General features: G+C 26.4%; 1 protein-coding gene across 4 annotated transcripts in view; it reads right to left on the bottom strand.

Moving 5' to 3' along the window:
• Caper (RNA-binding protein 39-like protein Caper) overlaps positions 1-13,956 on the bottom strand; it is a 32,519-nt gene that overhangs the window by 13,997 nt on the left and 4,566 nt on the right. For all 4 annotated transcript variants that reach the window (XR_913023.1, XM_011505370.1, XM_011505371.1 and 1 more), the window contains exons 3-6: positions 13,134-13,195; positions 9,239-9,541; positions 6,095-6,302; positions 181-447 (exon numbers count right to left, since the gene is read on the bottom strand). Coding sequence is in view for 3 of the 4 variants with exons in the window: in XM_011505370.1 (XP_011503672.1) it covers positions 181-447; positions 6,095-6,302; positions 9,239-9,541; positions 13,134-13,195 (840 nt within the window). In the remaining variant the exon portion in view is untranslated. The remainder of the gene's footprint in view (positions 1-180; positions 448-6,094; positions 6,303-9,238; positions 9,542-13,133; positions 13,196-13,956) is intronic.

Raw genomic sequence — 13,956 nt, 5'->3', positions numbered from 1 at the left:
TTTATTCAATTTAATAGTATTTAACACGCATATACGTCTGTATAATTAATCTATTTATCTACATGTAGTATTGTATACACCTGATATTATTATAGTAGTTCCTATATTATACATAAGAAATTTATGAAAAATTAATTTTATAAAAAAATAATTATGAAATTTATTAAATATTGTACTTACCGTTAAAAATCCATAACCTTTACTTCTACCAGTTTCTGGATCCATTATTAATTGAATATTGTCTATTTTTCCAAATGGTTCAAATATACCTTTAAGCATATCTTCTGTAATATTAAAATGAAGAGAACCGACATATAATCTCATTGGTCCAGTTTGACCTTTAGGCATTAAATTTGGCATTGTATTCCCCATACGATTTTTTTCTGCTTGAGTATGTTGTACTACTATAGGAACTCCAAGCAATTTTTGTCCTGATAAACCAAGAGCCTGTATAATATGTATATATAGTAAATACTCATACCAAGGTATCTTAATGTCGACTTTATGATTCATGTTATCAATCAAAAAGCTTTTAAAGTTTAATTGTACATTAATTTGTTTTACTAACTGTACAATTACATTTTTATATAAATTATTACTATATAGAAGTTAGATAACTTACTTATTTTAATTCTAATTTTAAAGAATTTGATTATTTTCGAAATATGATTTAATTTATATTTTCTCTATATTTAAATATAAAATAAAATGTTAGAAGTATTTATAAAGGTTATTAGAGACAATAATTATCTTCTAACCTGAATATTACTATTTTGATTAAATTTGATATTATATTTGGATTTTTAAATGTTAAGTAATATTCAATTTTTATAGTAGGCTTATTAAAATAGATTTTTTATTTTATATTTATTTTTTATTAAGACATGAAAATGTAGAAAATTTATAGTTATTTAACGAGTATTTAATTTTAATATTGTAAGGGGGATAAACTACCTTCATAGTAATTTCTACTTCTCAGAAGGTATACTGTTTATGTTACCATACAGGCTAGGTTTTCTTGTACTTACTTTTTCTTAGTTGACCCAATGATTTTTACTTATGCTGAGTACTGTAAGATTATATTAAAGGGTGGGTACATGAGAAAATAGAATAACAGTAGTCAAATTTATATTACTGACTACATAGTTTTCCGACTATTCTTTTGGATTTATTAGAATGTCGTTTGGTAAATTATCATCAATGGTGGGGACGGAAAATTCGTATTACACATATTTCATACTTTTAGAATAAAATGTACTATTTCTCTCTTAATTATAGCTTTTTAATACCTATAGGATTTATATTTACATCTCATTTAGGTTCACTATACTTTTACATATTTCGTACCTACAGATAGTGATATTTGGTCTTCTGTAAATGTATTAGACCTATTCAATTCATAAATTGAAAGAGTTGTATTTTTACAAATTTTCAAAGTGCTACATCGATGCCATGAAATATGAACTTTATATTTATAACGACTGACATTTCAAAAATAACATATGCATTTAACTTTAGTCGAATATTGCTGACGAAGAATTCTACGATCTCATAGTTTTCTCGTTATACATTATGATCACGTTACTAACTATTCTTAGAATATAAGCAACAATCTATATAAGATACAGATATAAAACTTAAATGAAATACTAATACCAATAATATAATAAACCATTTAGTTTATATATTCGATAAAGTAGTTAGAAAGTGTAAGTTTTCATTTTACTTAAAATATGTTTCGATATTTTTGTTTTGACACTCTGTGTAATCTGATAAATATATACTTTATGACAAAACTATAAAAAGTTACTATTATTATTTCATTTTTATAGTTAATTCTCATTGATTGATTATGTTATTTGATTGTATATTGATTTTTAATGCAACGCAGTATATATTAATTATTGTAGTTTAATTTTCTGTGAGTCACAATTATCTACAAAATGTATCTATGTATACTAATAAATCCAATTTTATTTCTGACAATATTACCTCTAATATTTCTATAAAAATGATGTGGTAATTACTATTGATTGCATTGTTTTATTTGCAATATCAGGGAACTTATTCAAATTATAAATTTTTATATAATTCATTATTATACTGTGCACACTAATTCTATAATACATTATCGAACCTTATTTTTTATTATTTTTATTTGACAATACAATTTCTAGTCAATTAAGTAGGAAATACCTGACTTGAAATTCATATTGTATTTAAACTCCTAAACAAATAATTTGTCTTCATTTCGAGATGTTTTCCAGAATGATTTTTATGTAGATTTATAGTTGAAATAATAATTGTACTTACAAGATGTTTGATATATAAATTGATACAAGAACCTTAATTTCACAAAGCGAACACAATTACGGATTTTAAAATGAGTAGAATGCAATCAAGTTTTAAGAGATTTTAACTAGTGAATTTATCCCTAAATACTGATCTTTAATTTTTCGAATATCGGTCAATCGTATATATTTATCTGAAGTGAAAATATATAGATTAAAAATTAAAGTTCTAAGTTTTCACTTTTTATTTTTTAGGCTGACAATGATTAAATTAATATTGCATAAATTTTATCAATGTAAAATTTAGTTTAATACTTTTAATTTATTTAATAATTTCTGCGACATTTACTGTTTTTTATAAATGATCACTTATTGATTTTTGATAAGTGCAATTAAAGATTGGAAGCAAATTTTATTATTACTCATATATAAAATGGTAATGTTTACTAGATGTTTACAATTTTTAAAGATTTTTATTAATTGTACAAGTGGAATTATTTTATCATAAGATGATTCTTAGAAATTATTCTTTGTAATTTTATTTGTACGCGTTTGAAAAATATTGAGTTGTGCCTTACAACTTTAGATTTATATATGTTTGTAATTTATTTTTATGGTGTATTCAATAATTTTATTTTTTATAAATTCATGTTCGGCACCTGGTTTGATTTCTCGAGTATTTTAATTTCCTATTGCTTCTAATACATATTTTTCAAGACGTGGCATTGACTGTATTTGAATATTTGACACATTTGTATCTAATCACATTTTATAACGGAATATTACTTTCTAGTTATAAAGTATAAAATAGCAGTTTGAAAACATTTACTATGAAAATCTAAAAATATAATTTCAGAACCCATATATATGCGCATATACACGTGCGTACAAATATTCACTATTTACTCACCCATTTGCTCATCATAGAATTTTGTATTGCAGAATTTCTTAAATCATTATTACAGTATAGCCATCATTGGTATCTGATAAGCTTCTTTCTGTTATATTTTGTATTGTATTGTATTGTATTGTTTATACTAATACTTAACACTTTACAGATTAAAAAATTAAAATACGTTTATTTTGCGAATTTTTAAGAGTTATTGTATTGTTTACATATATTTATAATAATTATTTCTAATACCATATTTTACCACTTATAAAATATAATTTATTTTCTAATTGATTCGAATGAATTCAGTTAAAAATATTTATAAATATAAATAGGAATTTCTAAAAAAATACTTATTTATAATTAGGCTATTTCATACAAATAAATAAAAAATTATAATTAAATAAAATTAATTTCTTTTAAAAATTGAGAAAAAAATGTTACAACTATATGATGTTTATTTATATTTATCAATTCAATTGAATTTCGAAAATTTCAAATTTTTATGAGAAATCTAAGAAGTTAATATTTCATCATAAAGAGTTAAGCTTAAAATTAATTTACATAATAATACTTCAGAAATTGTGGACATCGATTTAAGCCTAGGTTTCAGCAAAAATGGAAATTTTAAGCAATATTTAATGATAAAAAGACATTTATAATTATTATTTATTTCAGATTTATAGGCTGCCAAAATCAACTTAACGTCTTCATTTTTTGTAGGAACAACAATATTAATTTATTCTTTCCGATTATTAATTTTTCACCAGTGACAATTAGATGCATATTTATTCTTTTTTAAAAATGTAATATTTTTATACTACAATATATCTAAGTATAAATAAATGGTTAATACAGATTCTCTTCTTTTACTATGCTTATGGACACATAAATGTTTAGATATTCTCATAATAACTATATTTCTATTGTTTTCATATTTTGGATATATCAATATCTATTTTTTAACACTGATCTTTTACGGTTTGCACTGTTTCTGATTAATTGTACTGGTAAAACTTCAGTTTTTGTGTTCTTTTTTTATTTTCACAATAATATAGCAATTAATAAAAAATTATTTAATTATTTTATTATAAAAATTATACACATTTTTCGCAATAACAATATTTGTTAACTTTTCTTTTCATATTGACTGACAAGTATCTGTGATAGTTATACCATGTAGGATAAATATTTTGTAATATTGTGTCAATTATTTAATAGTTATGTTTTCTATATTTTTACATGTATAGAAATCTATGAAGTGTAACGGTATATTAATCCTGTACTTCTATATTTTTGTTTTTGAAACATTAGAAATATTCATTAGACTGTTGTTTATAGATAGAATAAACTTATTTTTCTTCGTAAACGAATTTTTAATTTCATGAATCTTTGATATAATTTTTTATTATTAAAAAATAAAATAATTTTAAAGTAAGATACACCACAAAAATCTTAACTCAATTAGCTCAAAAATAATAAATATATTGTGAACAATGTTAAAAGTATATACCTTCAGATATTAATATTTTTATTATAATAAATTCTTATAAAATCAAATCCATATATCCTTTTGAACAGTTTGAAGTCTATTATTTTATGATAATGATTCCATTTATGGTAGTTTTTCAGCTACAATTTATTGAATATATATGAATAAAATACTACTAAATTCAATATAAACCATATAAGTTATATTTTGAAGTATCGTTTAATATTCGCAAATTCTATTCATCCACAAGCTGATTCATATCAGCTCTTAATAATTATTATCACTCTAAATAAAAAATAATGAGAATTCTACGTTAGTCAATTTTTTTTTGAATCGATAATAATTATCAATGCATGCTTTTTAAAAATCCTCATAATAACATTGTATAATGAATTAACATATCTCTACTCAAATCTTCTATTTCAATAATCTGAATTCTCATGCAAAGCATATCTTTAATTATTTTCAATAATAATTGACTCAAAATCCTTTATATTTAGTTTTATTTTTATATTAAACATTAATTCATATATCATAAAAGTATTCACAAAAGCTCTATTCACAATTATTTTATGAGTATGTAACTTATATAGTTATTGGGTTTTACGATATAATATTTCTGCTTTATATTACATGTTTTATTATTATCCATAGCGGTATCAACTGCAAACTTATTTTTGCTACACTTTACGGTAATTATATATATTTTTTTATCTTTTCGTTCGAAATGAAATGAGTTTGGAAAAATTTGAAAAAAAATTGTTTAACTGAAGGAAGAAAGCACGTAGAAAATAAAGTTACATATAAATTTAAATGAATTTTAATGGTTCGAGCCATAGATTATGTTCATGCTACACCCATATTATTTAATAATATTTATCGTATATATTAACAATCTAGAATAAAATTAAATTAAAATGAAAAGATTTTTTCACACACACAAACAAACAAAGTACATTTACAGTATCGTATATATGGTTATGATATATACAATATAAAATTATTATATTCATTACAATCAAATAACAATGATAAAAATATTAACACAAATTTTTTTGCGCGTTTAAGTAACAATATTATAAATATCAATTTATTAGCTTTATAAACCAATCTGTGTATTGTAAAGAGAATAAAAAACTATATTTTAAAAATTTTTTGTATTTTAATATATTTGAATTTAATATATTGAATAAAATTAATTTTATTGATAAGCAATTCTTTAATTTTTGTAAATTCTTGTAAAAGAAACATTAATTTTTGTTATAAATTTTTTTAATTATTTTTCTTTTAAAATATTATCTACTCATGCGTGTTCGTACATACAATGCACACACACACAGATATTTTTTCTTTCAAAAAATAAAAATAAATATTATTTATTGTAATTATTGTAACCTTTAGTTATTTAAATATACTTACAAGTGTAACACTTTCAGGGTCCTTAAATTCTACATAAGCAATACCTTTAAATCGTCTTGTTTTATTACATGTTATTAATCGAACATCTTGTACTTTTCCTACACTTGAAAAAAACTCTTCTAAATCTCGAGCTCGAATGCGTTGACTAAGTTGCATACAAAAAACAGTGCGAGCATCTCTTTCTTCAGGCGTTAATTCATCATTTCGACTGTAGAGAAAAATATTTTTCTTAATATTTATTTAATAAACAAGATATAATTACTTAAATTTCTTTAATATTGTATATAAGTTGCACATTTTGATACTTAGAAGATTTTAGAAAATTTTAATATACGTAAAATTTTGTATTAATATGCTAGAATTATAAAAAATAATTTATTAATTGTAGATAGTAAGGGTGAAACATTTTTTAGATATGAATTCTTTAAACCTTTCATTATTTTCTTTAGAAGTTTTGCTGCTTTATATCGTGTAGATAGTGCTAGCTATTGTAATTAGATTTATGTCCAGAAGTGTATTTTGCATAATTTTCTATGTTATGTTTATATTTAGATTAAATTAATTGTCATGAATACTTATACATATCTGTTTTAATTTTGTATGCTAGAATTGAATTGAGAATGGGATTATTTGGATATATTAGTGGGAATCACAATATTAAAAATGCATAAAAGAAAATCATCGGCTATTAATAAATTCAAGTTTTTAAATAATCAATTTGTCTGATAAATATTATAAATAAATTATAATTGGATCAATTCATCTTTTTGATAATAACTGATAAATTGTCAAAATAATTCATATTAAATATTAATACAATTATGAATAGAAAAAATAACTGACATTTGAATGTGATTACTACATTTTTTTTTCATTACAATTAATACTTACGATTCTACGTAACAAGAATTTTTTATATTTTAAGCGATTATTATTTATGTTATGTTATCAGTTTTCTGATTAACAATGTTTTATATTATTATAATATATAAAGATCAACTTGACTATGTAGAAAAATATATTTTTATTTTGTATAAAAAACATAAAAATATATTATCTCTTCAAAATTGAAATCGATATATTATTATGTTGTGCTTGTACGCGTATTGTATTTGAATATGATATGATACCGTATTTGAGAAACTATTAATCATTCTTACTATAAGTATTTATTCCAATTGAAAGAAGAGAATTATTATCCTCGCTATTATGGAATTACTTAATTATATACATGTATAAAAGAAAAATGCAATTTTTAACCTGTGGTTTACAGCATCTAGTGTTTAACATAATGGTAGTCACTAAAATCCTTTTAAAATAAAATGAAAATTAATTAAAAAAAAACTTTCATCAAGGTAATGATTTTGAACTGTCTACAAATTTTTTTTGCGTAGTATATTTTTATCTTTTTATATCTATATTTCTTTTATGTAAATATGTTTTGATTGAAGAGTGAACATATTGATGCTTTTTTTAGTTATCTTCTTTTGAGAAAGCAATTTTTTATTTATTTAATATTACAACACACGATTAATTATATCAACCAATTTATTTGCTAAAATGAGCTCTGCTTTATTAATTACTTGATGTATTTCTTTGTAAATAATTTTTTTTTGTATTAGCTTGTTTATATAATTTAATTGATTTATTTATTAAACTTGTATTGTTAAAAATATCTTTTTATTTAGTGAAATATTTAATATATAATTATATTATATAATTAAATAATGCAATGAATATAAAAAAACATTAAAAAAACATTGATTTTTTAATCTTAATGACGTTATCGTGGTCTATATAATTCTATGTGATCTACCTATATGATACATTTTTTATAAAAATCACTAATTTCTTTTATACAGTAAAAAACTATTTTTATCAAAGAAAATATTGTCGCCGTGTTTTTTCAACACATATAACTAAATTATCATTAGAATGCAGTTGCCCTGACACAAAAATGTAACTTTTGTAAAATTCATAACCATTATTAAACAGAAATCAATCTATTGTAATAACATGTATTGTAAAATATCCATCAATCTTGGAATATTCTTATATGTAAATTTTTTTTGTTAACTGTGTTATACATACTGTAACTGTCTATAATTAAATAAGTAAAAATAAGATGTGGCGATGAAAGAATTATCTCTTTAAAAAGCAATGTCAATTGTTTTCTACTAACTAAAAAAATGTAATTTAATTATTAATGTTATCAAATGTGTTAGTATTATAGTTTAATAAATGGTAGAAAATAAGGTTTTAGAAAAAAATGTAGGCATTTCAATTTATTCAACCACTTTCATATAATTACAAAAATGAATTGCTTAACACAGCCATTTATTTCCTTCAAATTAGTCCCTAGAAAAGCAGTTCATCTTTATTTTTTATTAATTATTATATCCATTAAAAGTAAAAAAAATAACAAAAATACTAAACAGGAAGAAAAATTGTAAATCAACTTTGATTGAGTGAAAAAACATTTTTAAGTATAAATTCAGCATAAGAATTATGTAAAATAGAATTAATTTTATTAGAAAATTTTAAACTGGATTGTCATATTTTTATGAAATATATAACAACTGTATATAAAAAATTAATTAAGAAGATTTATTTTCGATACGCTAGCTTGAAACCAACGAAAAAATTGTTCAATAGAATATCATATTTAAATATTATTTTCAATTTTTTATGTTTTTGCTTCTATAGATTCTATTAAGTACACCTTATCATTATAGCATTCTTCTTTTACAAACATCACTTTCCTTAACCACCTTTTTCCTTACAGTATTTATTTTCATGGTTGTTTGTGAAATAATTTTTGTTTGAATTATTTCAGGATTCAAAATTATTTAGATGTAATATTCAATCATTTTTTTTTAGGTTTCCAGTTTTAGGTCTTCAATCAATTATTATAATTAATTGAAACTATATGTAATAAATAGAGAAAGTATTTATGAACATCAATTTTTTTATATTTAATAATTCTACAAAAAACATTTAGAGATTCAGAGACCTTAAAAAATACAATAAAGTTGAAAAATTAAAGTCTTGATTTACAAGTAATATTTTATATGGCTTTTGTTGACTGTTTAATTAAATCATTAAAAATTTAAACTATGTAGTTTTAAAATTCATTGTACTTACATGCTAATAGGGCTAACGCCTTTACCAAATGGTAGTCGAACTCGCGGAAGTGAGATAGGGGTGAGTGATCTCTTTCTTCTTTTATCGCGATCTCTGTCACGATCACGCCTTTCGCGATCTCTGTCACTTTCTCTGTCTCTTTCACGGTCGCGCCTTTCACGTGATCGTGACTTTCGTTTACGATCACGATCTCTTTCTCTATCGCGATCTCTCTCTCTCTCTCTATCTTTGTCTCGATCTTTCCGATCTTTATCTCGATGATCTTTTGAACGAGATCGTGATCGAGAACGGTGTTTACTTTTCCTGAAAAATGTTTGTTTTTTAATATATGTACGTGTTATAGATTTTAGATAAGATATTTATTATTGATATCGATATAAGATAGATTATTATCGCGTGTATAACAATTTAAATTAAAATTTATTAAATATAATTCTTTAAGCATATATTTGTAAACAAAATAATTTATTTTTCGATTTTATATTACATGATTTTAAAGCTTTTAAATTTTATTTAATAATATTTTGTAAATTATAAATATTATGGTATAGTGAAAATATATTATTATATTTATTATAAAAATAAAAAAAAGTTTTATTCATAAAATTCAAATGATATTAATGGATCATTCATTATTTTGTAACATATAAAGTCTCAGTAGTTTTTAAATGTATGAAAGTTAGATCTATGTAAAGAAAATAATGTTAGTAAATATTTTATTAATTTATTATTAATTTTTCATATTTAATAAATGATATTTGTTCAGGATTGATGCACCCAACAATAAAGCAGCCTTAATACAATTCGAATACTTTGAAAAGAATATGCAAGGAGAGGAATTTTGGATCTACAATCGCGTACCCGCCGCACTCGACAAGCTGCATCGGGAGCTAAAGGAGCTAAATGAAGACCCATCCAATGATGTCTTCCCAATGATGAAAGAACCAAAGAAATAGCCTGCCTTCCACTTCCCAATTTCTCTGGTGATTACTTGGCATGGTCAACCTTCCGAGACCTAACCCAATCAGTCATTTTGGACAACGACAGGCTCAGCGAGGTACAGAAGCTACAATATATCAAAAACTACAAGGAAAGGCGTTGAAAACCATCGAAAAATTCCGATAACATATGACTCCCTTGCAGCAGCGTGGGAGGTACTAACAAAAAAATATGAAGATCCAAGATTGTACCTCGAATCCTACCTGGAACAAATCTTTACCAACACATCACGATTCGAAGATGAGGCTGATTCAGAAGACCTCGCTCGTTATGCAAAGGCTACTGAAAGGTTACTGAAAAGGCTGCGGCAATTGGAACTAGAAGATACGTGAGATTGCATAATTGTCCATCAGGTAACGCAGCGACTCATTTAGCGTACAAGAGAACAGTGGGAGGAATCCTTGAGAAAATCCAACAATTACCCAGAGTCCGATCAACTGTATACGTTTCTAATGACAAGAGTGAAAGCGTTAGCGAATAAGAGACGAGTTACTACAACAGGAAGCCGTACCCATACACAACCATCCACAAAAGGATCAGTGAGAACGTACCAATCACCTTTGACGGTCGATTTTCCAAGGACAACGAGAACGCCAAAGGACTACCACATGCACGTATGACCAGCAGCAGCATTTTGTGACTGCATGCCCCAGATTTAAGAAATTGTCAGTCACGGAGAGAAAACGGTTGAAAGAAGAGCAGTGACTATGTGCCAACTGTTTAGCGCCCCATTCCACTTATAAGTGCACCACCCCCAGAAATTGCAATAGATGCTCCGGATGGCATCATACACTATTACATCACGAACCGTACTATAAGACAATCGTTTTAATGACATCAAGAAGACAAGAATCCCAGAAATGTCAGACGCGTTAATCTGGACCCATTCGACATCGCCATTTGCTGATACAAGTTCATGAGGACAACTAGGACCTATAAAGAATCCATTGAATGGACAACCATGAGAAAGTGCCATTTATTTACCACTGTAGCCTATAGCACAAGAGCTGCTCCATTAATAGCAATCTGGACACTACTGCAACTGGTAGAAGACTAGGGAGAATGGTTCCCCCTGGCTGTGCCATTCATCACGCATGGCAGACATGTCATGAATCCTGGAGGTGAGAACACGCCGCACTATGATCAAAAACCCGATTCAACTGCAGAACCGCTGCATGGCGGGCGGTTTCCTAGTGAGAAAAAATGGCATTTTGATTCATCGCGCTGTCCTCACCGTCATCCAAGCCGTCAGAAAGCAGGAAGTATCACTTATATTGCTAATTGTACAACATAAAATTGATTAAAATGGAGTCCTCAAGAAGATGCACTCACCCTTTCAATAACACTTTGAATGGATCCTCGCCACATTACCAACAACTGACATTCAGGCCTTCTCAGCAAATCTTCCATGGAAAGAACACAAATTAACCTCCGTAGACGTATTCGACAAGACAACAGCAGATAAAGGAATTGAAAGAATAACTTAAAGGGCCTATAAGAGACGAAATGAACATGTACAATTCGAGAACCCTCTACCAAGGAATTATTCAAGTCTAAGAAGAATTATTAATTTATTTTGGCATACGACTAAAGGCATAGAAATGACACCAGTATTGAATCTTGGCAGACGAACTTCAATATAGTCTCACTCTCTACGATCAATTACATGCGCATGGCATAAAAGAAATCCGTGCTTGACATTTAACGGGCCAATTACCGCTGTCTCGAGTAAACCATCAAACAATTATCAAATACGGGTATTAACCATGCCATGTTGCTTTAACCATAAAACTCTAGGCAGAGGGAAGTAAAAAATCCGAGACGGATTTATCGCGGCATTCCGACATTTTTCAGAAGCATCCCACAAACTGTACACAAGGTTCCCAAGAACAACAACAGACAGCTAAGACCCTCTTGAACAACTACTCTCAATGGGAATGCAATCCATCTGCTACGCCTCACATGGGAAGAAAATGGGAAGCAGTATTGAAACTCGGCCAAGTTCCACTTAACGCGCATCATTGGAGAAAAGACAGTTGAAGAAATCACCACAACTGCTTGCCCAAATTGACGCGATCAACAGAAGGCCATTATAATCAATGCGCGATGACTCCAAAGACCATTCTGCCCTTCCCAAACATTCGTAATAGGGAGCCCACTCACCATCTACCATCCCAGAACTAACTCTAAAGGATTTGTCAATTTCAGGATTAACCCGCTGGAAGCTTATAAACAACGTGTACAACACTCTGCTCACAGTGGTCGACTGTTACAACGACAACTATCTACTTTAAAATGACACTACCCACGGAATGATATTAAAGTTGGCTCACTGGTGCTCATCACAGACGAACGATGATTTCTCTGCTAGTGACCACTCGTCAGTCATTGAACAAATGAAATTTTACTAGTGAGATCAATTATCGCCTTGTCATTTTATACATTATTGGGTTTCATATAGACGTTTTATTTAAGATTTCATCAATTTTCTAATAATTTTATTTTCAATAAAATATTACATAACGAAGCTTTTTTTTAATAGACTATATATAATAATATATACACAATTTATTAATAATGTTGAATAAAATATAATGGCAATGAAATACTAAAATAAATATATATTTTAAATTAAATTTAATTAAAATTAAAGTTAGAAATAAATTTATATACTCTTAAAATGATCAAATATTTATATATAGTATACACCGAATTATTAATTGTTAATAGTATTACAGGTAAATTTACAGATTTGAAAATTTACAAATTAAATGTTATATAATTTTAAAATAAATAACTTTCTATAAAGTTGTTAACTATAATAAGTTAAATAGTGTTAATTATATACATTCTTAAAGTACACAAGGTATTAAAATTTCAAAATTTGATCACCTACCCTGATGATTTACGGTTAGATCCATTTTCTTTAGTCACTTTGTCCTTTGTATTATCTTGATCCTGTAATTAGAAAAGTAATCTGTAAATGCAAAAACGTAAAATGAAAATTAACTGATAGTGTCCGATTTTAAAGGGTTAGTTTATGGCTCGAACTACCATTTCAATAGTTCAGTGGATTAGTCTCTCGTCAGGATAATTTTAAAGGAAATAATAATTGACAAGGCTGAAAAATATAATGTATTTATTAAAACAAAGTTTATTATTGTAAATAATTAAAAATAATATTGCACTGTCGTGTAGAGAGAGATAATTCTATTGAAGCAATGAGGGTGTTTTCTTGTATTCTTGATTATTGAAGATTCTATGGATATTGCTGTGTCTTATAATTGAGGTTATGTCGATGATGTAAATATTAGCTGGTGTAGTCAATCAATCATGCTCGTAAGGTAGTATGAGACTATGGTAGTCGAATATTCAAAAGCTTGATGTATGAATAACTATACTTGATATGGTGTTAGATGTTTAATGGAATATGTTAAGTAATCAATTGTACCTTTATTATTTAAGGGGAGCTGTAGAAGAGCTAGTCACACGTAAGAGTGATTAATGGTAAGATGTCTAACTCTTGAAGGATGTAATAATCTGTATTTATAGTCTATTAGTCGATCTGTTGTTGTCCTTTGTTGACAATGTGCTTAAGGCATAGCGACTCTTGCGTCAGCTGTTGATGGCCTGTACGATTCCGAAGTGCTCTTCGGAAAAGCGTAAGTGCGCCCTATGTCTGCCAGAAGTCCTGAATGGTTCCGAAGTGTTCTTCGAAA

The sequence above is a fragment of the Ceratosolen solmsi genome, unplaced genomic scaffold, assembly GCF_000503995.2.
Source record: "Ceratosolen solmsi marchali unplaced genomic scaffold, CerSol_1.0 scaffold75, whole genome shotgun sequence".
Taxonomy (NCBI): Eukaryota; Metazoa; Arthropoda; class Insecta; order Hymenoptera; family Agaonidae; genus Ceratosolen; species Ceratosolen solmsi.
The sequence above is the reverse complement of the archived record's forward strand: the minus strand, read 5'-3'. Positions and strand labels throughout refer to the sequence as shown.